General features: G+C 46.1%; 3 protein-coding genes across 3 annotated transcripts in view; all 3 read left to right on the top strand.

The window, feature by feature from the left end:
• Window positions 1-26726, top strand: part of LOC140944712 (lactadherin-like) — a 228011-nt gene that overhangs the window by 102653 nt on the left and 98632 nt on the right. The window lies entirely within an intron of this gene.
• On the top strand, window positions 869-1591 carry LOC140944719 (thymidine kinase 2, mitochondrial-like). Its single transcript, XM_073393838.1, is given in 1 exon segment — window positions 869-1591. A coding segment is annotated over 1 exon segment (723 nt).
• LOC140944718 (uncharacterized) lies at window positions 9213-13223 on the top strand. Its single transcript, XM_073393837.1, has 3 exons — window positions 9213-10101; window positions 10176-10700; window positions 10782-13223. The coding sequence occupies exons 1-3, from the start codon at window positions 9213-9215 to the stop codon at window positions 13187-13189; spliced, it is 3822 nt and encodes a 1273-aa protein (XP_073249938.1). The 3' UTR covers window positions 13190-13223.

The raw sequence follows: 26726 nt of genomic DNA, 5'->3' as shown, positions 1-26726 counted from the left end.
AAACCTTCATGTTTCGAAGGATAATGGGGATGGAATGCAACCCAGCAAAATGCCTCCTGAATCCAGAAACCAAGAAGATTTACATGCCCGATCTCAACACATCACGAAAGGATTACAAGCGATGTCGCACCACGGTCAAGAGGGAGTCAGCCGATTGGCTCTTCGATAATTCCACCCATCGAGAAATCATCGACTTGGTGTCTAGAGCATTGACAGAAGATAAAGATTGCATGAACGAAGTGGAGACGTGGCTACTCGGTTTGCTAAGTAAGACCGCCTTTGAGGAAGCGACAGCTTCTATTCTGTGTCGTTACACCATCCCATTCGAAGACTTCGAGAAAAACGCGCTGGCCGTGAGAAATGCCTATGGTATTGTACCCGAGACAGATGATGAATGCGATGAACAGGATGAAGATGGTGAATATGAGACAGCCTGACTTGAAGCAAGCATCTATAGAGAAAGCTGTCAACAAGTCTTTATTTTTTGCTTTTCATTATTATTTGCTTCAAGCTTATATCAGTTGATTAGTCTACGTACCACATAACAGATAAAGCGTTCCCCTGTATTTATCCAAAGAAATCAATAAAAAAAAGCATATCATACCAAACAGTTTCTGTGAAATATGAAAGAATACGTAAAATATGTAATAATATAATATAATACACAACAATTATATATTATATATATATATATATATGGTAAAATGAAATAAAACAACATTTTAGAGCCATTTTACTTAGGCCATTTTTTTCCATTCGGGTCTTGCTCCAAAATTTAGTTTTCATTGTCGCCATCTGTATTGTACTGGCTTTTTTTTACCTATAAAAGTGGAAGGCTGTCGCTCCATCAAAAACTTTTGTTATTAACATGCTTGGAATAAATTAGGTTGAACCCATGGAAACGAAGTGCGCGATGACGGACAAATCACCAAAGAAAAACATTACGGTTGCTGTGGAAGGTAACATTGGAAGTGGAAAAACAACTTTACTGAACCATTTTCGAGAAAATCCCATGGTTGAGGTATTGGAAGAACCAGTTGCCGAGTGGCAAAATGTTGGGGGCAAAAACCTTTTGGAGTTATTTTACACAAACTGCCAAAGATGGAGCTATTTGTTTCAGTCTTATGCTGCTCTTAGCCTCCTGAAAATTTACAAACAGCCACATGTGACGCCTGTGAAAATGATCGAAAGAAGTATTTACAGTGGATTCTATTGCTTTGGGCACAACCTTTACAAAAGTGGAATGATGTCTTCCGTAGAACATTCAGTGTACCATGAGTGGTTTGACTGGATTACAAAAATGCAGCAACCTCAACTGGATTTGATAATTTACCTGAGGACATCACCTGAGACATGCATGCAGAGGGTTAAGAAAAGATCTCGAACCGAAGAAAAAAGTCTCCCCATGGAACTTCTTTACGCCTTACACGAAAGACACGAAGAGTGGCTAATTCAAGGAAAATTTCCTGTATCTGCTCCCGTTATAGTCGTGGATGGCAGCAGGAATCTTGAAGAGATGATACAGTTTTACCGGGTCAATGACCAATATCTGCTAGGAATGAAAAAATGGCCTCATTACCACTCTGTATAACAAGTTGATTGCTTAAACTGAAACGTCTGGAACTGATCCTGAAAGAAGGAGTTTCGTTTTTATTTTTTGGCTCTTATCTTTTTTATTGGTAATAAAATGTCAAGTTCAGTCTGAGGTTGAATTATCCGTCCGGTTATAATCAAGCTCTAGTTTTACTATTGACCACTATAGATGAAATATATATATATATATCACATATATTATGTTTATCTATTTCACAAACTGTTCCAAACAATAAAATTATAAGGTCATTTCTTTATTTCATCTCAAAGGCTTGCTATAGCTAATCCAGCCGTTCTGTTTATCTGATGGATTTTCCAGAAAGCGAAGTGAATCTCGAACCTTGATCCAAGCAAAGACGGTGACCTCAAATAAGACCAGAAGACCCCATTCTATCAAAGGCCAACCCTCGATCAGAATGAGCCATAACAGGACGCCGGTTGAACCTATCCAACCCAAAAGTTTCGGAAGACCATCGAAGAGAAACAGCATCACTTGTACGGCTCTCGATACCTTGTTTTCGCACAAACCCGGCAAAAAGGCATCGACCAAACCGTTGATGATCCATCTCGAAAGGGATATAGTCCGAAAGTAAGCAAGACTAGGACATACCCGTACGCGCGCAAGCAGTCGGATCAGTTCGGCCAAGGCTTGCCCGACCGGTGATTCCTTCGTATCGTCGATGTGGTCCCTGAGACTAGCGAGTTGATACAGGATCGGGGGTACCGTCAGGTGAGTTCGAGTAGCGTAGTCTCCTTCGTGTGAGAGTCGTTTAAAGTGGCCGGTAAAAAAATCCTTGAAACCGTGTCCTACCTTTGATGCCTCGTTGGCGACGGCGTTAACAACCTCAAACACAACAGCCACAATCTCGTTGATGAACTCTGCCACATCACCAATGACCAATCCAACGTGCAACAGAAGAATTTTTAACAAATTCGTGACCACGATGACGACTGCTATGGCTATCCACAAACGAGCAGAGAATAGATTATACAAGACCTTTCCAAGAGCGATCACGAATCTTGCACACAAATGCGAGCCGTCGAGAGGTCGATGTACGGTTTTGTGGCGGCCTTTAAACGCTTGGTCTTGCATTTGTCGTTGTGACAGTGAATCCACGCGCGCGCTCGATTGTCGATCACGAAATACATCGTAGCATGGCCATGTGTGTTTCCTTTAATGACACACCAGTTTCCCTCCTTACGCCTTCGTACAGCGACGAAAGGCGGCCGCGAGGCCGGTGCTAATTCCACCGTAACAGTTTCCCGTGTCCTAGACAAAGCGAGACGAATGGCTTCTATGGCTTCGTTTAAGTTCACGTCACATTCGTTAGCAACAGTTTTTATGTTGTATCCCGTAATCCCAGGAACTTGTTTAGATAAAGTTGACCTGAAGACTGCCATGCCGATACCTTCCCATGGTGGCACGTCGTGTCTGGCATGCACGAGTGCACCAAAGACATCGGCAGGAGTACCGCGCCAAGGAACCAGGCGATGGACATAGGAACCGTCTTGGCGCCTCTTGAAACAAGCCGGAAGACGAAGTTTGGTGATCGATTTGTCGAGATACCAAGAGGAGTGCGCACCATCTTGGCGTTCCATTTCTTCATACACCGCTCGTAGATCCTTGTAGTTCCAAATGATGACGTTGCGCGGAAGAAGGAGATTTGCGTGGACGCTAACTTTGTCCAGTCCCTGGACTCGGACTACTCCTTCCGGTGTCACCTTAGCCATCATCTCTTCTGATATCCACATGCGGGTCTGCGCGACTCGTCGTTTGTGAGAGCCAAAATCGAGACTCGGTATCAAGTGACGCAAAGCAGCATCTGCTGCACGTTCGATGCGCTCGAGCCAGGTCATCGGGTTCCACGTAGAGCCAATGACTTTGTCGACAGGCATATCCCAGTCGACGGGAATCGCAGTGAGGACCAGATCGTCACGATAGACTTCACTGAATGCGGGTGACTTGCTTCCGGATATCAACTTTTCCAATCCGGCCGAATCGCAAGCCGCGAAAGAATAACCCATCCCATTGTCGTTCGGGTACTGCAACAAAACCATCCGCTCGTCCATGGTTGGTGCAGGTGCCTCGATCCCCAAAACTGTCCATTCTTCAACAAAAGCCCGGTCCCACGGAGGTAGCCCATCTACGTACCGAGCCACCGTCTTAAGGTAACCTGGGTGGTTTCCCCGACTGGCATAAAATCGTTCCAAATTGGACACAAAGGTACGACTGGCAAATGGAGCGACGACAGCCTTCGTTTTGGCTTGCTCGAAAAAGTAAGTCTTTGCATTCTTCAATCTGAAAAATTCAGAAACCCTTGCCCTTTGTTCCTCTTGTTGTTCGGCGCTGTTCTTCTTTTTCTTTTTTCTTTTCCTCTTCTCAGTAACGTCTGATCTCGTGATGGAGTCCTCGTCTGTTCTTAGAAGACGAGACACGATTCGGCGCACCACAGCCAAACTAACGTTGCTTCCCTGCACAGTCCTTCGTAAGCACTCACTGCGAGCTGCGGCCATGAGTTCCCCCAGTCGCACAAGTGGTAAAGCGGTGGATGCGTCACCGAGTGCTTCTCTAATAGCGTCGTCTTGCTCGTCGAGGTAGTCGATGCGTCTCACGTCCGGTAAAGGCGCTAACCGCAAAAAACCTCCCTCTCGAAGGTGTGCTGCAGAAATGCTAACAAAGCTAGACACGTTTTGAGCGAGATGATCATTTTCGCATAACGCCACCGGAACGGCATCTTTCTTGGCTTGGTCAAACAGGCACACAGCAATGTTCCACTTCCAGAAATTACGAGACGCCTGTCTGAAAGAGTCATCCCATCTCAGAGAAATCTCGTCGTTTTTCAGGACGCCCAAGATGCGTGCCCATTGTCCCTTGGTGGATCCAAAGGGGTTGCGATCGACCACTACCACGATCCGGTTGAAGTCTGACATTGGCTTAGTGCTGCAAATATGGCGTTTGTGATGATGAAAATAGCCTCTTGGTTTGTGGAATGGGATGTTGATTTATCTTTTCTCCATTGGAGGAAAACGACATCGATCCACCAGTTAAGATGGGCCAACCGCCACGCTTGCCACAGGAGGTCGACCACGGAACGATGTAAGATCAAACTGTTTGTCCATGGCCCCACCAGGAAGCCGTCGAAAACGTCGTCGTCGGCATCTTGGCAGTTATTGGAGACCTGAATAACCGTCCTGCGTCCGCGATGCCGGCTATTGATTTCAGGTGCCCCAGAAACCGACGATGTGGAAGAAAGAGAAGATAATCGTCTGCGGCGCGTGCCGTTTCGAGGATTATTGCGGAATGGAAGGCGCTGTGTAGCCACCTGCCACCAGCGTTGTTGTCCTCGAGTGTACCGAGACGTGAACCAGTTGATGTGATCTCTAAATGACTTAACGGTGCAATCCCACTCCAAGACGGGACATCTCACAACAGTGACCCGGAGAAGGTCTTTTCTTTTTCCAGTAAGTACGCACTCCACTCCCTCCTCTTCCTCGTCTTGTTTGCAGGGTCGAACAACCGGCAAATGTTGTAAGGCCGTCATACAGAAGTTGGACCAATCTCCAGCATGAAATCGCTGACGGGCATTTTCCAAGGCGGGGTCCACAAACTGCGTCTTCACGAGTTGATAGAATGCTGCGTGCAATCTGTCCACTTGTGCATACGAATCAGTAAGAAAACTGTCCTCTCGTCCCAGAAACGTAGATACCTGTCTCGTGACGACCATGGCCCGTATGAGTTCTTGGACCGGATCGAAAGGAGAACGCGTCGAGTCGTCTTGATCGGGAACTGTCCATGGCGTGCTTTGAAGCAGTTCTTCCGGGTGAAATGCCAACAGATTGGAAAACCAAAGCGGTTGCCTGTCCTTGGGAATTCGTAGGGCGTCGGGTACGTGGCAACGAGACACGGTACCTTCGTCCTGTTCGATTGACCCCATGGTGTCTCCAGAAGAGAATAAGGACGGATGGAGCCGGACGGCGAGGATGGGCAGTTTCTGGGGAAAGAACCATTTCTTTGAGACTGGGCAGACAACGGCCAGGACATGTGCGTTGCTTATGTAACGCAAATCACCCAGGCCGTATCGGCGATACTCGAGCAGAGCGTTCTTGATAAGAGGGTCGCTGGATAAAATAGATGATAGAGGGTCCCCGGACTCCTCCGCGTACTGGATATCTGCAAGTTCCTGCTCCTTTTGAGCCAAGGTCTCGCAGTGCTTTCGGAACAGTGCACGTTGTCTGTATTCCTCCGAAGCGAGTGAATCTTCGAATTGAACGGCGAGCGCTTTTAGCCTATGAGACGCGTGGAGACTCTTCCACGCCTCGGGCTGGTCCTCACCTTCGCACAGACCAAACACTCGTTCGGTGCTCATTCGACTTTTGTACCGAACGGAAAATGGGTCTTGATTGTATTCACCTTCGGCTTGCTCGTAATAGTCGACTTGAAGCGCGACGATTCTTTCTGCAAAGTCTGCAAACGATGTCATCGGTCCTGGTGGAAGAAAGCAAGGGGATGATTGTTAGTGTCATCGATGGGGAGGGTCGACCATACGATATTCGTCTCGGACAGGTGCGTAGGTCCAGCGCCGCATTTTGGAACAAGTACACGCTCTGCAAAGAAAGATGGGTGCACTTGCTCGTGGGGTTTGCTCGTGGTTGCCGCTATACCGCCATGTCCCTTGTTTTACAAACACCAGACATTTTGTTGATTCGCGAAGAGTGGGTAGGACTCTTGCGTTTTCCTCGCCAAGAAGTACTCTCGATGGTGACACTTGGCGATGCGTTGATCCCGCGACCACCGAATGCCTTCGGTTACGAGATAGACTCGGCCTTGAAACACATGGCCATGTGTTTTGGACGCGGGGTTGCTCTCTCGGGAGACATCATTGGACTGTACCTCACGGACCCCACCCCGGATGTACGGCGTTGGTTCAGGCGTCTTTTTGTCGAGACGGCCCCTGATGATCGTTTGGTACAAGAAGCGTGGCAACCGGGGATTCATCCGGTCGTCAACAGGGGACTCGCCTTGCTTCATCGCCTGACCGGCGGTGGCTCGTCCAGCGTGTTGGATCGACTATTGTCGGTCGAAGTACGTTGCACCACCTCGGAGCAAAGTGCCTTGGTGGCACAGTGTAGACGCGCAGCCGGGATCGTGGACATAGAGCGCCCCATGAAACGAAGGGACGTCAAAGTGCAAAGCCATGCGGGGAAGTGGGAATTTCAATGGCACAACGTGCCCGTCTGCTATGGCAATGAAAAAGTGTACGAAAGACCGGACGAGAGATTGCGCTGGGTGGCAATATGGATGGCATGCACGTTTTCAAGTCGGCCAGGGTTTGTTACAGTTTTGCAACGCACACCCGATGCTTTATTGACGGCACTGTTGCCGGCCATTAAACAAACCTTAAAAAAGCAAAGTGATAACGATGGGGAAAAAGCGAAAACGACCAAGCGACGAACACGACGACAACGACGACCTCGAGAACGCGCAGGAACTTGATCGTCGCGTTGTCAAGCGTCGGAGATACCGTGATGACCAAACGAATCGAATATTGTGGCCGCCCGAGAAGTTCGACCTCACCTTTGTTGCTTGGGCTCGTCAACAATTTCCAGATACGGGATTTTGTCTCGATTTTCGAGCGCGATGGCTAAAGAGCCGGCAAGCGTGTCCATTGTGTGACAAATATGCCATCCGAAAGATTGCCGACCTCGATAGCATGTGCAAGGACGGAAAGACGCGCAAGGCGGTATCAGAGGAATTTCCAACAAGATTGGACATCGAAACGCTAGAAAGAATGGAGTACATCATGTGCGGCAGGCCCCACGGAGCGCAGTCGTTCGATTACGTGCGGACTGAAAGTGATAAGGCCGAGGTAGAAGTGACATTCGAGGGCGTCGTTCATCTTGGTTGGCCGGAGTTGTGCGCTCTCTTGGAAACGTGCGAGTTTTCGGATCTCATCGTAGATTTGAAGGAGCAACGCGTCTCTTTGAAGTTAACTCCAAGAGTAAAGGAACCTCTAGATGCCGAAGAAGTGGGTATGGCCCTGGTGGGTTATTATCTTCGTTTAGTTGACACTACGCACGTGCCGATCAGACGCGATGCTCTGCAAGACTTGCCGTAGCCAGTTCGACCCAGAGGCGGTACTGAAGGAGACTCTAGCCAAGACCCATGACGAGATTTTTTGGGTCTGTATCTTTGCCAACGATATCGGAGCTCCGCCTAAGCTTGGCAGCGATAAAAAGTATCACTTGACTGTAGGCGACATTCGCAAAATGGACGTGAAAGGTATCCCCGTTCGATACTTCCACTGTAGCGATCCCGTGGGGCGCGTGTTATTCGGATGGCATATTCACTGGGTAGGTAGAACTACTTTTGCGTGCGCTTGTGTTGCCACCATCAACGAGGCGTCGTTCAAAGCGGTAGCACCGGTCCTCCTCACCGTTGCATGTCAATCTAGTCTGGGGACTGTTAATTGTGTGCCGGACGAGATTTCCATCACTCAACTTGGGGCGCGTGATGACACCGTGGGTGTGTTTTGTCATAGGGAGTCGCTGCGTGACGTGTTGACTCGCTTTAGGTTTTTTACTCAAAGTGGCACCAAACCTATTAAACGCCACTGTCATCGAGCTAGTGGATTTCTGGGTTCATCCATGAACTCATCAACAACCACGATGGCTTCTGATGCACCGGCCAGAGTATCGGAAACGGGAAATTGTGCACCAGAGGTAGTCGGTGCAGAGCAGGTACCAAAAACGGAAGAGTCTTCCATTGCCCCTGAAGGAAATGACGCCATCGGCAAAATGTCGGAAATCGAGGATATAGCCCAGCAAGTGACACAGATTCGAAAGACGTTAGAGGATCAGGCCGACGCACTGAACATGACCCGGGGACTTCTCGAAGAGGCAGCACTGAAGTCACTGGCAGAACTCAAGGCATCGGAGGCCTCGGGTGAGCGCAAGGTCCGTAAAGATATAGAACACATGCTAAGAGAGGGAGTTATTCGCGACATCGATAACCCTGACCAACCGAATGTTCCGCACGCAGATGCCGTGCACACTCTGGTAAAGTATAACATAGAAAGTTTTCCAAATGTGCTCGCCAAGTCGTTCCGCGATGCCGTGGAAGTTGCACTGGGAGAGACGACACGTTCATCGGCTTCTTCAAAGTCAAACGAAACTGGAGACGAGGAGATCGGACCTAGCATTGGAACAAGTCTGGTCTCTGTGAGAGCCACGGCATTACGAGCGAGAGCCTTGAATGAGGAGCGCGGCAATATTAGCCCCGTTCCAGAACATCAATCGCCACGACTATCTACTTTGCAGCAAACTCCGCAAGCTCAAGTTTCAAGAAAGAGACAATCTCCCTCGTTGCAGATGATTCACCAAGCCCTATCGCAAAGATTGGTGCCAGGCCGCAAGCGGGATCGCGATTCGAGTCAGCATCTGCCTGCCTATACAATGGGTCTTAAACAGCGAGAGGAGAACGCGATTGAATCCAAGATACGCAAAGTCATCAAGGATACTATTCATGATGAAATACAGCACTGGAAACAGTTGCAGCCGCCTTCTCGAGAAGAGGATAAGGAGCAACGCGTTCTGATGGAAATGATTCTCTTAAGCTGGCAATGAAGATCATTATGCAAGAAAGAAGCGAGGGCGAATGCCGCCAACAAAAGATATGTGATTGTTGGTCCCAAGTGGGCACACTTGGGAAAAGTGTGAATGATAAACATATCCAACGGCCGTTGGCGGCCTGCAATATAGTAACTCAGAACAGATTTGAGCCCCTTAGAAGTGAGGTACAATTCCAAGTGAGAAATGAGGACAACTATACTGCAAATAACGAAGAAAGTCGCCAACAACAGCAACAGCAACATTCACATGTTGATTCATCTGAAGCGAGCCGGGCATTTGATTCAATTCCAACTAGTCATAACCGCTATCAGGCCTTACTTGTCTCTTCTCCTTCGAGTCAAGTATCCTCTGAGATGCCACTGCATCAGTCTGGAGCGCACGCAAATACCTCTCGAGTTAGTGCAAATAACTCCAAAAGCGGTGAAGTCGGAAAGACAAGACCCATAGTGCTTATTGGTGACTCAATGATAAAACACATTGATCCAAAAAAGCTTTCGCAAAGACATGTACATAAATTCTCATATCCCGGGAAAATCACTGCTGAAATAGCTGAAGCTGTTGACAACATCGCTGTTGCATCCGCGGATCCTTCTCACGTCATCATCCATACTGGCACCAACAATCTTCCGTCGGAGTCTGCCGATTCATGTGTCGCCGATATCAAGAGCCTTGTATTGAAGGTGAAGAGCAAGTTTCCTAACTCAAGCATTGGTCTCTCGGGTATAGTCTACAGAGAAGATATCAACGTCGATGCTAAACGCATTGAAGTTAATGAGAGGGTCAAGCTCACAGCAGTAGATAATAACTTTACTTATATTGATAATTCGGTTATTGACGCCTCAGCATTAAATGGTAGTAGACTTCATCTGAATGCCAAAGGTTCGTCATTGCTGGCCGTGCAATTTATTAAGTTTTTAAGATCTGGTTCTGGCAAGTATAATCAGTCTCTTAAGGGTTTTCAGTCCTCAGCTATCCAACAACTGGTAAAGCTTCTGATGGAACTGGGAAACCTTCCCTCTCCAGCTCGCAACAGGAGACGCCCACGCTAGCTTCTCAACCGAGTGACGTATCATCAGGTATTCCTAATCAAAACGTTGATTCATTTGAAAGTACAATTCTCTCTGATTTTCTTCCTTCTGGTCGTGGTTTTAAAATTGCAGGTTTAAACATTAATAGTCTTACAAAGCATATTGATGAACTAAGAATTCTCCTTGCCGATCGCTCCATTGATATTCTCTCAATTAATGAAACTAAACTTGATGACTCTATCAATAGTTGTGAGGTCCAAATACCAGGCTATGAATTTATTCGTCGTGATAGAAACAGACAAGGAGGAGGAGTAGGTTTTTATATAAAAACCTCGATTAATTTTGGAGTTCGCTCTGATTTGAATGCACCCAGTCTTGAAAATTTATGTATAGAGATTCGGAAACCAAACTCCAGGCAATTTCTGATAGCCACTTGGTACAGACCTCCTTGCTCCTCAATTGATTTATTTTTACCTTACGAATCATTTCTTGAGAAATTAGATTCCCTCGGCCTAGAATATTATCTGCTAGGTGATTTCAACTGTAACCTGGCCTCTGCACAATATGATTTAAATACTCGACGCTTATGTGAAATTTCTGATTTATTTGGGCTTCAACAGCTTATAACTGAACCTACTCGCATAACGGAATCCTCTTCAACATTAATTGATTTAATTTATACAAACTATACTGACAGGGTAGTCTGTTCCGGAGTCTCTCATATTGGTATCAGCGATCATAGCCTTATTTACGTTTATAGGAAATTATCTCTCACTTTTCCTTCAAAAGGGCACTCAACCATTTCTTATAGAAATTTCCAAAATTTTAATAGAGAGAGTTTTCGGAACGATATCGCCCAGCAAGACTGGTCCTGTAATGTTTCTGAAGATCCAAATGTTTTGTGGACTAACTGGAAAACGAAGTTTTTGGATATTGTTAATATTCATGCGCCACTCCAAACTAGACGTACTAGAACAAATAAAGCACCCTGGATCAATTCAGAATTAAAGAAAGGCATGCGTGATCGTGATGCTGCCAAAAGAAAAGCAATTACATCGAATGATCCACACGATTGGAAAAGGTACAAAAAGTTGCGAAATATAATAAACAATGACATCAAAATTTCTAAAGCATCTTATTATTCTAATGCATTTATTCAATCTAAGGGTAATCCTCGAAAAACGTGGCAAACCTTTAATGAGCTTACATCCCGTCGTGTGAATAATACAACGGTGAAGGAACTGAAATTGAATGATACCATTATCTCTAATTCTAGTGAGCTTTCTGATGCTTTTAATGACCATTTTTCAACAATTGGGCCCAGACTTGCTAATGAAATACCTCTAACTGCTGAAAATAATTCAAGTTATATCAATAATATAAAGGTAAATAACAACAATTTCAGCTTCTCCTCGACTAACTGCAGCATTGTTTTCTCACATCTAAACAAATTATGTAGATCTAAAGCAACTGGTCTTGATAATATTTCTGCTAAAATTGTACGTGAATGTGCTGATCTTATTTCAGTTTCACTATGTGATCTCTTTAATAAATCTTTAGTCTCTGGTATATTTCCTGATGATTGGAAATGTGCTAGAGTTACTCCGCTGTTCAAGGAAGGTGAGCCATCTGATCTGAATAATTATCGACCTATTTCAGTCATTTCCGTTATAGCTAAAGTGTTTGAAAGGATTGTTTATGATCAGTTGTATAACTTTTTGACCAATGAAGATATCATTTCTAATTATCAATCGGGTTTTCGCTCGTTACACTCAACTGCAACTGCCCTTCTGGAAGCTACGGATAATTGGGCCTTTAATATTGATCGTGGCAATGTTAATGCTGTGGTTTTCCTCGATTTAAAAAAGGCTTTCGACACCGTTGACCACGATATCCTTCTAGCTAAAATGAACCTTTACGGAATACAAGGTACAGCTCTTGATTGGTTTAGGTCGTATTTAACTAATCGTACACAACGATGTCTTGTTAACGGTTCTCTTTCTAGAATCTGCTCTCTTAAATGTGGGGTACCGCAAGGAACAATCCTTGGCCCCCTTTTATTTCTTATTTATATTAATGACTTGCCAAACTGCCTTACTTCGTGCCAGCCTAGAATGTATGCCGATGACACCCACATTACTTATGCTGGCGTTGATGTGAATTCAATACAGTTAACTCTGAGTCACGATTTAGATAACCTAAACAAATGGCTTATTTCTAATAAACTTACTTTGAACACTTCTAAAACTGAATTCATGTTAATTGGCTCCAGACAAAAATTGAGTACTTTGTCGAACCCACTTGAGCTCTCGATTAATAATGTTCCGATAGAACACGTTTCCTCTGTCAAATCGCTTGGAATATTTATTGATGAAAACCTACGGTGGCAAACACACATTGATAAATTATCTAAAAAGGTCGCTTCCGGAATTGGAGCAATAAAAAGAATTAGACCTTTTGTCCCTCCACCTACCCTTCACTATATATACAACTCATTAATTCAATCTCAATTCGATTATTGCAATCTTGTCTGGGGTAATTGTGGTAAAACATTATTTGACAGGCTACAGAAGCTTCAGAACCGTGCCGCTCGCGTTTTAACCTTCTCTAGCTATGATGCTGATGCTAACCGTTTGATTAGACAACTCGATTGGAAAGACTTGAACACTCAATTTCAAATACAGAAATCCATAATGGTATACAAGTCTTTAAATGGCCTTGTTCCTGAATATTTATCATCTAAGTTTGTTAAACGAAATGAAACGCGTTACTCCCTGAGGGACTCTGTTAACAAACTATTTGTCCCATTTCCGCGAACTAATTTCATGAAAAACAGCTTTACTTATAGCGGAGCAGTTCTCTGGAACAGTCTACCCTGTCATGTGAGAGAAGCCGAATCTCTTAGTCAATTTAAAAGATTAGTTAATGTTCATTTTTAATGTTATACACGGCATTCATGAAAAACAGGTTTTAGTTAGATTAGTTGTAGTTAGGTTTTGAATTTTGTTTAGGATAGTTAGGTTATCTTTAATTTTTAAATTCCTGATGGATTTTACCGTGTTTAAATAAATAAAGATTGATTGATGGACGAATTTCGAAGATTTCTGGAGCAACGTCCGATACAGCGGGGCAACGAATTACCAGCGCAACCTCATTCGTCTCCCACGCCCACTCCCACACCACCTGCAACACTCAATCAGGCTCAAGTTCAAGTTCCCCCCCAGACACAAGCAGCGCAAAATGCACACGCTCCCGTTCGGGCGAGTGGTATGTCGCTGCACGGCACATCGCTAGAAGAGGACACTAACGTCACCCTAAAGGATCTGGGTATATTCTACTGACCGCATAGAGCATACGTTTTTGGTAAGTCAGCTAGTTCTTCGTAGACAATGGCCATATCAACTACGTCTTTCAACGTACATCTTCATCCCGGTTACTACCAACTTCAGGAAAATGTGTACCAGAACAAAGGACAAGAGGGTTATGCACCGATGTCGCTTAGAGGCCGGGAAGTCCTAGAGGGTCAAGTCGTTGCCTTGAAGCTCGACATACCGAGCGATGACATTCCTTGGATCGCTTATCCAGATGCAGCAGGGATGCCAAAGGACCCTGTGTATCATGCAGCATGGATGAATGACGTGAGGTGGGCAGTGAATCAACGCAAAAGCTTTCTAGATCAGACCAATCAGTTGATGGATGTCACTATCGTACCAGCAACGCGCGAGACAGTGCTTCACACTGGAAGCGATCCAGTCAGTATCGGGGATCTCTTGTATCTGCGATTTCCAACGGACGCGGACGTACAAGCACAACAATCGACCTTCAGAGATTCGTTTAGCGGATATGGTGGTCGTAACCAAATGTGCCCACCGATGTTTGCAACTTATGGTATTCAGCCTCAGACCGTGGACCATAGAGGACGGATGTTTAGCTGCATGGATAGATACAGACGTTTCCTGACCACCGATCAGATGGATTTCGATGTGACTAGGGACGGAGGGGAAGGAACAATCGCACAGATAGAGTCTTCCAAGGTGACCCGCATCACCCGTCTGCTGTCTTTCATAAATCAGTATTTTAATCAAGACGGGATCGGCCAAGAGATAAAGACCCTAGCAGCCTCGATCAAGACCGAGGCTGCTGGGGAGGAAACTATGATGAAAAAATGTCGGGAGTCCAACGTGTTTAAAACAACCGCAGGAGTACAATTCACTTCAGAATTGTTAGCAATGCTGTGCGAGAACGATACTGCCATGTACGAACCGAATCCATTCGGAGAAGTCCTGCAGTCACTTGAACCAGCAGGTTCTCAACGCATCTTTCCTGGAGATAAGATGGTCGTAAAACTGTTTAAACAATAAATAAAAATAACAAACTAAACACTTCGTGCGTACGGTATCATGAGATCTTTTCTAAGCGAAACAAACGGGGTGACAAAGGGTACTTTAAAATTTTCAATCTTTTTCTGAAACATGTATTTTTTATTATACACTCATTTATATGAATATTATATATATAATATATATATATATATATATATAGAGAATACTTCATGGAAAGTGCGGGCGTACGGTATTTACGCACGAGTTGTTGACGTATCAGAAATCGAACGAGTGAGCGCAGCGAACGAGTAAGATTTCTGATACAAGAACAACGAGTGCGTAAATACCATACAAAGCACTTTCCATGTGGTATTGTGTTTATTATATACATACTGAGACATTCATCATTTTGGCGGCCTTTTTATTTTAAATCTTTCAAAAATGCTTATTTGCCGCTACACACTTGCCGCAAAATGACAAAGAAAACGAAGTATCAGCTTTTTAGTACAAACGTTTGTTAAAAACATAAATGACGGTAAGGATATGAGGTAATCCAAGAACTATAAGTAATCTTAACTGTTTGTTGTCAATGCACAATTGAAGATGAGTGAATTTAAGTAAAATGGCCGGTTTCAATATAAGCTTAAGCTTAAGTGAAAGGCAAAGTAGCTCCGACAAAAAGCACAACAAAAGCTTACGTCTCGTTCTGTTTTTCCCTTTCCGCTGTTGTTTCGCCGGCTCTCTACCGTTCTCTTTATCGACAGTGAAACAAACGAAACTATTCCACTCCATTTCCGAAATGTTTTTCACTTTTTTAGCGAGAAAAACTCTTTGAGTAAAATTTTTCTCGTTGAATGTGTGCGAAGCGGCGGCGCTGCAAACTGCAATAAGAGGCGGGAATTTTGGCGCGAAACTCACACACCTCTGTGGCCTCTGATTGGACGTATCATTTTTCTCACACGTGAAAAAACATCGTTCGCAATTCTGATTGGACGTATCATTTTTTTCACGTGTGAAAAGCATCGTTCGCTCCTCTGATTGGCTAGAACTAATTTGCGTACGAAAATTTACGACATAGCTTTTTGGTGAGTATTTCTCAGTATGTATATAATAATATATTATATTTATAAATAGATTAACAGAACTGGATTAAATCTTAAACATTTATTGCTCTTCGGGGTTTTATCAGACTTTCTTTCTCTCTCTTCATTTATTTTACATGTTTCACATTGTTTTTCGCAAAGTCCACAAACATTCTGTGGCATTGTCCGTTTCTTTGAACAGACGAGCTAGACTATCTGCGCGTCCAAATACTACATCAAGAATGAAATTAGCCGTTTCTCTCCCGTGTACATGCTGATAAAATATGGCATCACCGAGAATCGTACCCGAACGTGAGAACAGCTCTATCAGTTCTAGGTAATAACTCAAGAAAGATTGAAGTGTCATTTGAGAGTCCTTCGATTTATCTATGGCCACTATCCGCTTGGATTGTAATTTACACTGTAATGGGAACTTGTGGTTCAGCGACCGTCCACCATTCTCGAGGAAATCTGCGGCGGCAGCACCAATTTCGAGATGATGATTTGCTAACCAGTCGCCAGTGCTAGTGATCTCGGTGGGAAAGTAATCTAACTCTCTTCTATGCTGGTTATATGCCATTGATTTCAAATGGTTGATGTTACGTTTGACAATGCAGCTGACAACGGAAGGAATGTCGAGCGTCTTTGGTTGAGCCAAAAGTCTCTGATAGTGATCAGCGTCGTCTGAACGAAAAACGGATACAACGTACCCGCTTCGTCTGCGAGGGATTCCCAATCCGGTCATGGATTCCTTTCTGATCTTTTGTTCTTCTCGAGAAACGACATAAGGCTGACCACCTGGTCTCCAGGCGTGAATTGTTTTTCCTTCTTTAATCATAGACGGTATGATGCAGACGGGACGCCTCTTTACAATTACCCTCTCTGTCTCTATCTCATCATCCAAGGGAATGTCCAGGGGAACGTTTGTGCTATTCATGGAGCCTGTCATGGCCACGTAGACATCTGAAGATTTTTTGTTGGTCGAGGTATGAAGACGCATCACGAGGTTGATTGCCTGTCTAATATTAGAGGCCCCAAATACCTCGAAGGTTTCTTGCCCTTTATCTTCAAGTTTTATCAAAGTTACGACGCATGGATAACTGTTACACATTTTATCTTCATTTACCCCGGGAAATGCGTATGCCATTTTGACCGGATTGATATGGTCAATGAATGGTTGACGTTTCTTATACGCGAGCACGCCATCTAGGACACAATTATGTTGGTATTCGTACCATCTATTTTTCCATTGATGTGAACTCGAGGGAAGCGGCAAGGTTTCCTGTGAGACTGTGGTACATTGCAGAAACGGGGAAGCACTATCGGCTGGAGCAAATTCTGGAGGACAAGTTGTGGTTTCGTTGATAGGCAAAGGCGTGTGAATGCCATCGTCAAGTAAGAATAATGACTCTTGTTCGTCACCATCTTGTAAATCTTCATCATCGTCTTCTTCTTCTTCTTCTTCTTCACGTTCCCGTTGTCCTTCGTTTTTATCGTCTTTTTGTTGTTTTTGTTCTTGTTCGTTCTTATCCGCGTGCTTGTTCTCATTTGTCTCGAAACGGATAAGGGTCTCGACGGCGGAGACGAAAGGAAGTGAAGGAGCAATGTCCAACAGAACGGGTGTCACAAGCGGTGATGGCCGACACGGTGACTGTTCTGGAGTACGACTAGCATTCGATACCCTCTCCACAGAGGTGACTGTCGGGAGTGATTTCGAAAAAGATTGCAAAAGAGAATCCGACCGAGACGGTGTTGTCTCGAGGGAGGCCGTGACCGGTTGCAGTCCGTCCGGTGACTCAGCTTTACACCACATGGAAACGGGAGTAGCAGGAACAAAAATATCTTGGACGCCTTTAGGCGGTATGCCCATAGGTGTTGGTGGAGGAGGTGACCAATCAGCAAACACGTCGTCTTGTGCGACATGTTGTATATGCCGAGCTGTAGTCATCAGTGGACTTTTATCTCGATGACCCATCTCAACGGGTTGACTTGATGGCGTCCTCGGAAGAGGCAATGGAGATCCTTTCGATGGTTCTTTTCCCAGAGATATCCTGTTCTCTTGTAAACCAAGATACTCCGACGAGGTTTGGGTGGCGTCGACAATCGAGTTACTCGTCCCCTCGAGACTCCTGCTCGGCTGTGCCTCGTCATGACGCATATCTGTAGAACTAACAGGGAGAAGTGTCGACGTGACCAAAGTTTCGTTCTCTCGGTCTTTTCTCCTAAACTTGTTCGGTTGCATAAGAGTGAGAGATCCACATTCGATTCTTTCCCGTTGTCGCTTTTTGTGAGATCTCCTGGCGCACACAGCAACAAGAAAGATAGCCTTGTACAACAACATAGGCCTTGGATGCCTGGTAGCCGAAGGACATGCCAATGGCATCTGGAATCGTTTGGCCTCTTCCGGGTTCAATCGAACGCGCTTACGAGCGAGGGCCAATTGTTCCGCGACGTTCGGACAGAGCCCCTGGAGGAGGCATTGCAGGCGCGTAGCACAGTCCAGGTCTTAATCGTTGATTGCCAAATGAAACGAGATACACCAACCATCTCCTACCTCGACTGGATGCCCTCGAACGGTAACAAAGACAATACCACACGATGGTTCTTGAGATGGAGGTCTCACCACCACATCTTTAATTGAAATAGCACTGGATTTATTTTTCGGAACGTATAGGGCCAACTCACCCTTCACTGGCCGACCGTCGTGAAGGGAATATGGATCGAGTGTTTGGAGTACCCTGGAGCCAGAAAATAACATCTCTTGCGCATATCGTTCGATCCAAGCCACCGCATCCGACTGAAACTGGACCTTTCCCATGGATCCCGTTCCATATTCCCCTGGAGCATTGCTCGGCAAGTTTGACCCAATGATCGGCAACGTCACAAAAGCAAAACTTTGCCTTATCATTGTTTTTGAAAACTCCTGGTACGTACGCGCTTGTTCCCGACAAAAGTCCATCGCGATCTCGTGCCAACTGAAGACTTTTGCAAAAGCCATGCAAGAGAAAGGCCACGTGGAGCTCATCATCAAATTCTAATCACACGGGTTTTCATTTCAATGCTAAAATTTGCTCTTTTCTGAACAACACTACGTAGCTCGTCAGACAGTCAGAGAGGTCAAGGAAGGATGGAGACTGCAATAAACAAGACGCCTACTTCGAACAAAGGAAAAATCCAAACCCATTGTTTTATTTGTGACATGGTTCTCAACGAGAACAGAGCTTCAGATATATGCACCGACTGCGAATATCCTCTCTGCCTAGGGTGTCTTTACATTTGCGACGATTGCCGCCTTTACGTCTGCTTAGAGTGCGAGCTGGAACATGATTGCGTCGAGTCCAGCCACACAGAAGATGACTCGACGGACGAGGATACCGACGAGACAGCCTGAGGGGATGCGAATTCCAAGGAAGTAGTCTGCCATTCAAAAATGGAACGAAAATCATTAGGCGAGCTATGAATTGTCAATAAAATATTTTATTTGAATCAAGGAAGAAATAAACGTTCTTTAGGAACACAAGGAAACCCTTTGAATAGCTCGAAAGGAATCCCAGTGGCACGGTGTACTCTGGCCGGTGGCAGGGCATCGTGATGGAACTCCAACTGTTTATCTGAAGCGACGAGGATCCCCTTCGTAAAAGGTATCCTAGCTCTGTCAATGCTTTCCCACGGATCCGTAGAGATGAACAAAGATCTCAAATCGTTTGCACTGAGTACCAGATTGGGATGACCATCAACCCACAAGCCCACGAAACCGTTCTCTGGACACAGGTCGGTGATTCGTGCTGCTATCATCTCGTCCAAGCACGTTTCTCGTGTCTCACCATCCTTCTGCTTCCACAAGCATCGCGTTCTGTTTGGTCTGTATCGACCTTCGTAGCTTGCCTTGAGCCAATCTTCGTCACCCTGTTCCTTCATCTCCACTGTCTTCCATTTGCATCGGCTCGTCATTTCGCAGGCGCGTCTAAGCATCTGGTTGACTTCTTCGGTGTCGCGATCGACTTTCTCAACCGAAGAGGGTGGCGATACGTTTTGCCAAAAAAAGGCCAAGAGAGTGCAGAGCAACGATTTTAACCATAACCAAGTCATGCGCGTTTCATCATCGTACCCGCACATGACGGCCATATCCGCCGGTTCGTCCAGTAAGGCTTTGAGGTTGGAAGGTGATGTGGCACACAATGGCGTCAAGACCAACAAGAGAGTCAAAGACCGGTGAGTTGAAACTCGGCCCTGAATGACTTCTGTGAGAAGCTTAAACCCTATCTCTATATTGGACGGTATCGTCGTAATACGAGGCCCTACAGTGGCCCACAAATGTTGAACGATCTTTTGCATGGTATTGTTTTCGATGAAATCCCGATGTCGAAGAGGACTCAGAAAGATACCGAGACCAGACAGCATATCCTCCATTTCCTTGCGCGTTGCTTTGGAATCAAATAGCTTCCACCACTGTCCATCATTTTGTAGGCAAAGTCTGAGCCTTCCAGCAACCGTCGGGTCCAAATGCCCGATGCTTCTAGGTCTCGGAGTATCTGAATCCATTTACTTTCATCGACAATGTTATCGATTGGTTTTTTTTTTAATGGATCCTTGGTTCGAAGCCTGTGTTTCTTTAAATGGCGATCGTCGTGCGACCTTTACACGTACGACTCGATGCTTGACTGCGTGGATGGCCCGAACAGAGATACGTTGCCGGGGATGTCAGCGATGTGTCCGACGCGTCCCTGCCACTGATCCACGCCAGATGGCATCCCTGCGAGCCAGAGACCGTCTTCTATTTTCACCAAAGGAAACGATCGCACCAAACCCGAAGCCCTGACAATGACGGCTTCATCCCATCGACCATCGTCCAGCCTTAGAAAGGCAATGCCTAAGGTAGTGCGGGAACCTCTACACCGGAACCCAAGATGTTCGAAACGTCGAAACGACTCGTTGAATGCAGTGTCGATGATCAACCGATCCCCTATCCAGGCCAGAGCACGAACTGGTGTTGCTTTGGCGAGGACGTCAATACCAGTCACTTTGTCGTAAGGGTAGCGATGAAATCGAAACACGACGCGAGACCAGCCGGCGGTTTGCCAAGCGCGAGGAAAGAGAACCAAGACAGTATCTTTATCTTGCAGTCCCAAACGGGTCACATTGGACAAAGGCAGGGGAACTGGTGTCGTACCGGATCCGCTCTGCGCAAGATGGCGAATGTGCGTCACGGTCGTGTATCGATTCGGGACAGTCAACGGCGAGTATGTACACCATATCCCAAAGATACACAACATAATCGCAACACTGACGCAGGCATCACCCAGCAAGTTTTCTCGTTGACAATTTTTTGTCCTGCCCGTCGAGGCATCCACTCCTGCATGTTCAGCTGCCATGGCTGCCATCTGCCATGTGCATCAATTGCTCGGCCAATAACCACAGATAACGCGAACGACCGATTGAGTTAACAAGCAGCGTTAAAAATGTGAAAGAAGGCGGCGAGGGAATGAAAAAGGAAACACGATCGAAAGGCACGGATTGATTATCGCGGGAATCTGCGTCGACACCGAAGACAGCTCTTGTACACGGACACGATCCACTTGAGGTACGTCAAGGTGGAGGACCCGACAGCAGCCAAGATCAGTAAATGACACTTGTGAACGTTTGTCGCGTTGGCTATTGCGTTGGTCGTTCCCAAAGCGCACGCTGCCTCAAACGTGCCAGCGATCAAAGACACGTAGTCGTATCGTGGAACGAACGGATCGGTCATCTGCGATTTGAAGCGGTGATCTCCGATGGAAAGATGTTTGCGAAGTTCCACGAACGTGATGTGGTGGTCGAGGTATTCAAACAGCATGAGGAAGCGAAAGACAGTCGCGCCGATGGACTTGACGATTAGCCATAACTTTGGCGGATTGGGTTTGCCCTTGCACGAGACGAATGCCAGTGCTAGGAAGGTTATGTCTGCGACGGTGCAGATCGTGTACGAAGTCCAGCGACCCACTGTGGTTCTTGGCCCAGATAAGCGATTTAGAGCTTGATAAGAGACTTTCCTTGTATCGATTCTCATGGTCATTTTCTTTGACACTTAAAACACAAACACAACCTAATATGAGCTGGCAGAAAACACTTCCCTGTTGGATGCTACAGATCTGCACATGTAATATATGGAGTAATTGTCTCTGTTCCTTTTATCACTTTTACGACACCATGGAACTAATGAAGCGGGCAACGAGTCTCTACGAAACCCAGCTGAAATCGATCGACGCATTTTCTTTGGCAGCCGCCTGTTTGCTCGTTTCCTTCAGGCGTCTACACGGAGGAGAACTAGGTGTTCAAACGTTGCAGCACTTACTCGTGAGCTGTTTGCAAAGAAAGAACCACGATGTTGGCTGGAAAGTAACGTTCGAGATGATTTCTCAGAAGCTGGAGGAAATGGACGACACCTTACTCGTTCGCAATTGGCAGACCCCTGTTCGCTTTGACCGCCTGAGCGACGATCGAAAAGATGACCAATTGTACCTCGACATGTTACATTACATAGATGGGGTGCCCGACGTGGTTCCACCCAAGATCCCTGGCCGCCACGCGCACTGCATATCGCCCTGCCTTGATCTTGCGGGAAATAAGGTCAACTGGGAACAGCTGGAGAGAAGGAGCAGGGACATAGCCTCTCGCATCATGAAAGACTGTTGGACCGTCGACGATAAGCAAATCTGTCACGAGGCACACATGTTGTATTCGGGTAAAAGCATCCTCATTCCAGGTGTTCAAATAGTGGACGACGACCAAATGACAACAATCCTCAGTTTGTTGAAAGAAGTGCTGGTGTTCCGAGAGCTGTTGGCCCTTCTTCCTCAACTCTCGTGGCTCGTTCCACACGGGCCAAAGTGGGTGGACTCTTGCCAAGGGTTTTGAAGGATACGGCGGATTTGAAAGAGTTCTAGTTGCATCGTTTGGTATTAACTTTTTTTGTATGTGAGATGAAGATAAAATAAAACATGGACCTGGACAATGATCGTCTGGTAGTACAGTCTCGAAAACGGGCCTGGGAATGCTACAGAGATGAGACCGAGGCATTTTCGTCGCCGAAGAGGCCGATGTGTAATTTCGGCGTGGCTCCATATTCGGGTATTTTGGGCGCGTACCTGCAAGATAGAGAATACTCCAAGTATGATCATGTGCGCGAATTTGCCTTGAACCACGGTCCTTACGACGTCGATCCCTTCATTCCCGCTGACGAGGAAGAAAACCCCGTCATTCAAGACGTGTGGTTCAATAACTTCGGACCGCTCGGTCAATCGACGATAATCGGAGATGGAAGATTAGTTTTCAAGTACATGGGTATCGACGTGCTTCGACGCATTTCTAAAGACGACCCTTTTCACACGGTGGAACGCGTGAAAGAGGACAAAGTGTTCTTGAAAGGATATACGATGAAGTCGGGCGATCACGCTTACCGACAAGAGCTCTTGAGGAACTTGACTCAGGATTACCAAGTAGCCCCTACCGACGAGCCTCCTTATGGAGGGCTGACGACTGGCCTCACCTTTGCCGATCTCAAGTCGCACATCGGGGCATACGTGTCGAGAGTGAAACAGCTTAGGCGAACGGTGATGGCTTCAAAAGCCGAAGCGTTTGAGCTGGCCGATCATCAAAAAACCATCTATGGATGGAGTCGCCCCATTACAGTGAGCGGTGGAAGTCAGGCTGCGGCCGGCGTGGAAGCGTTGCTGTCATTGTGCATGGGTCCTCAAGACTTGTACGACTTCTTTCGGCCAATGGGTATCTGTTCCACGGGAAAGCGAAAGATCGACGTGGAAACTGACCTGGTAACGATCTTGAGCGGGGGAAATGGGAAAATGAGGATAACGTCTTTGGACACTTCGACATGCGACCGAGGAGAAACGGCACCCTTTTCCCTGTGGCTTGTGTACCAGCAAAAGTATTCGAACGTCGTCGAAAGCGCAAACCGCCACTTGGATAATTACCCCGACGTGGACTTGGTGATGACCAACAAACCACAACGTGCGTTTCTGCAAGCCTTTATGTCAAACGTGGGAAATGCGTCATATTCGAGTAGAAATAATCCACGCGAGATCACGCCTTTTATTTTTGTGCATGTGGCCATAATCAGGTGCAGTCAGTATCCAGATCTCGACGACGAGACAGATGTGTATATGACTCTGGCCGAACAACATTGGCCGATTGTTCTCTTTCCTTTTCGTCTGAAGACTTGATGAAAGAAATAAAGTAAATTCCCAAAAAAGACCAGCAGTCTTTGCATAGGTTTAACACTAACTTGGTCCTTTTAGAGGGAAAAAAAGTTGCCGACTAGAAACAATAATGGGATTGGGATCGAAAGTGGCAACTACCCTTTGCGAACATGCCGTACTGACTCGCACTGTGCAGTTGGCGTGGCCAAACGATACGCCGAAGCAAACGTGGGGAAATCGTCACATCAACGCCGAACCCCACGATCTTTTAGACGTCAAGAAGCGAAGTGACCTTGCCAGGACCAAGACAGTCATATTCGACCTGACGCAACTAGTTTATGGCTTTCCTAAGGCAGGTCGGGAATGGATACGTTCTCATTGCGACACGCAATTTGTGAGCTTCGAAGGGAACACTTTGGAAGAAGTGCTGACAAAATGCATTGACGGCGGTTATCACATCGGAACGGTCGAGCAGCTTCCCGACAAACGTTATGCAGTGCACGTCGATACGTTCAACGACGAGGTGTTGACGGGGTTTCTCTTTGATCGTTTACTAAGCTTACGTCGAGGCTTAACGGCTTTGCTGCCGGATCTCGTGGCGGCCTACTACTTGGTGGACGGCGACCGTCCGGCTGCCAAGAGCATCACGAGTAAAAAGAGGTCTCTAGCCAAGTCCAGGTCCGAAGAACACAAACTGCGTCAACGCGTCGAGGAGTTTTTGGGTCCCGATCGCGTCGGCTTACTCGAACCCACCCCCATTCAGATAGGTGGGCAAGAAATGTTGCAAGGATCGTTGTTTGATTATCTTCGTAGTCGAGACAACCTCTGGAGACTTATCGACTGCCTGTCTGAAACGGTGGAACGCGTGGGGGGGCAAAGCGAAGCTGACGTGGATGTGTTCGTGGCAAGAGGATGGAACTCCAGTACCGATTCAAGTAACCGCTGGTTTCGTATCGCCGGCAATAGACCCGAGAGCGCACGTCCTTTGAGAGATTATTTCAGTGGAAACGTGGACCTGGAAGCGGACGCCATGATGATCCGTTTGGGTCGGTTTGCCACCAACCGCCTAAACGGTCCTTCACTGTTGTCGACGACCGACTCTGACGTGTTGGTATCAATGATCGCCATAGGCTCGCCGGAGTTGTTCTGGGCCAAGCAACTCGGCTTCAGAGATAAGAAGAACGTGGTGGTACGCACGATTCCCGCGGATTCAAAGACCAGGTCATTGTTCGTCCCTCATCGCATAGATCTGCGGAGTATCGATCCTTTAGAGGAACCAGAAATATGCAACGATAACCTCCTGCCAAAAGTCGAGAAAAGTTTCCTATTCTCTTCGTGTCCTCTGGGTGAGACGTCCAAGTGGTCCAATGCGGAAGCCGAACGTCGATTGTGCGCAATCTTTATTGTGTTGTTGAACGGCTGCGACTTTTGCGAGGATCTGTCCTCGTTTGGACCTCGAGGGATGGTACGCTTGTTGAGTCAAAAGCCCAAACTACGCAAGGTGCACTTCAGTCGCATCACTTCCATTCAGAACATAAACAAGGAATTGGAACATGGTATGCGACGCGAATGCCTGACGAGGTCGGACGAAGCGGTTCGTTTCCCATGGAGATGCGGGGACTTTGTGTGCCTCGTCGAGGTCGATTTCGAAACCATGAAAATGTTGATACGAGCGGCCCTTACCCCCAAACCGATAGAGGGTCGCGATTGGAGACCCTTCATTCGTCGCCTGTGTTATTCCGCCATGACATTAGCGGCCACTGGCATTGGATTGGAGAAAGAGATTAAGGTCAACGCGCAATTGGCCGAAAACTTTGGGTACGACTCGACGAGGGACTTTGAGTACATACAGTTCGAAGATGAAGAATATAGATCCATCCAAAAGAACAAATAAAACAACAAACTCATCTCACGGGTGTCCTCAAAGGATTCGTTGTATGTTTAATTCAAACAAAGCAAACAATTTTGATACATGATAAGATATGACTATGGCTTGATATCTTGGCCTTTAAAACAATACCGAAGAAGTCTGGGTATGCGTTGCTGCTCAAAACCGATGTAAACGTTCACGGAGCCTTTGACCCAGAACCTATTGGCAAGTCCTTCTTTACAATCAATGACAACAGTAAAGGGTGTATTGAAATCCCTCTCTGGTCGCGTGAAAAATGGGTCTGCAGGGACCAATAGAAGAGGATGGACCTCCACCTTAAAGATCATGGATTTCATACATACGTATATGATATACAAATAGATATAACAGATGTATAATATAAGTATATATATATTTATATATATATATATATATATATATATGTTATATATATATATATATATATATATATATATATATATATATATATATATATATAACATATATATATATATAAAGCAAGCAAGCAAGAAAGCAAGAAAATTGATGGTTTTTTGAATAAAAATCATATCATTCTACCCGTACGTTTCCTCATTTGGATCTGTTTTATTGGCCCTTACAATTGCGGGATGTACAAACATTATTCACGTCGTAGCCTTCTTCGGTCACTTGTAGAGCCTCTGTGAACGTTAAAACCGCAAGGGTTGTGGTTTGCACGTCGGCTCCGGACTCAACATTGCGACAGGGGCGAGGTATCCGCGTCAAATACTTGGGAAGGACATCTACAAATTCGAGGTCGTGATACATAGAGAAGTCGTCAGTTTTGATCTCACAACCTTTCCTCGTCAAGAGAGGAAAGTGGATAGACTGGATCCTGCATACGACACACATGGGCTGACCCCAGTGCCATCGTACCTCGTGCTTATGGTGATCGTTATTGTCGAGATAATCGGTCAAGGTGCGATAGGGTGGCATTTCGAAAGGTCGCTTTCCGTGAATTTGGACGACAA

Source organism: Porites lutea, chromosome 7, assembly GCF_958299795.1.
Source record: "Porites lutea chromosome 7, jaPorLute2.1, whole genome shotgun sequence".
Classification (NCBI taxonomy): domain Eukaryota; kingdom Metazoa; phylum Cnidaria; class Anthozoa; order Scleractinia; family Poritidae; genus Porites; species Porites lutea.
The sequence above is the reverse complement of the archived record's forward strand: the minus strand, read 5'-3'. Positions and strand labels throughout refer to the sequence as shown.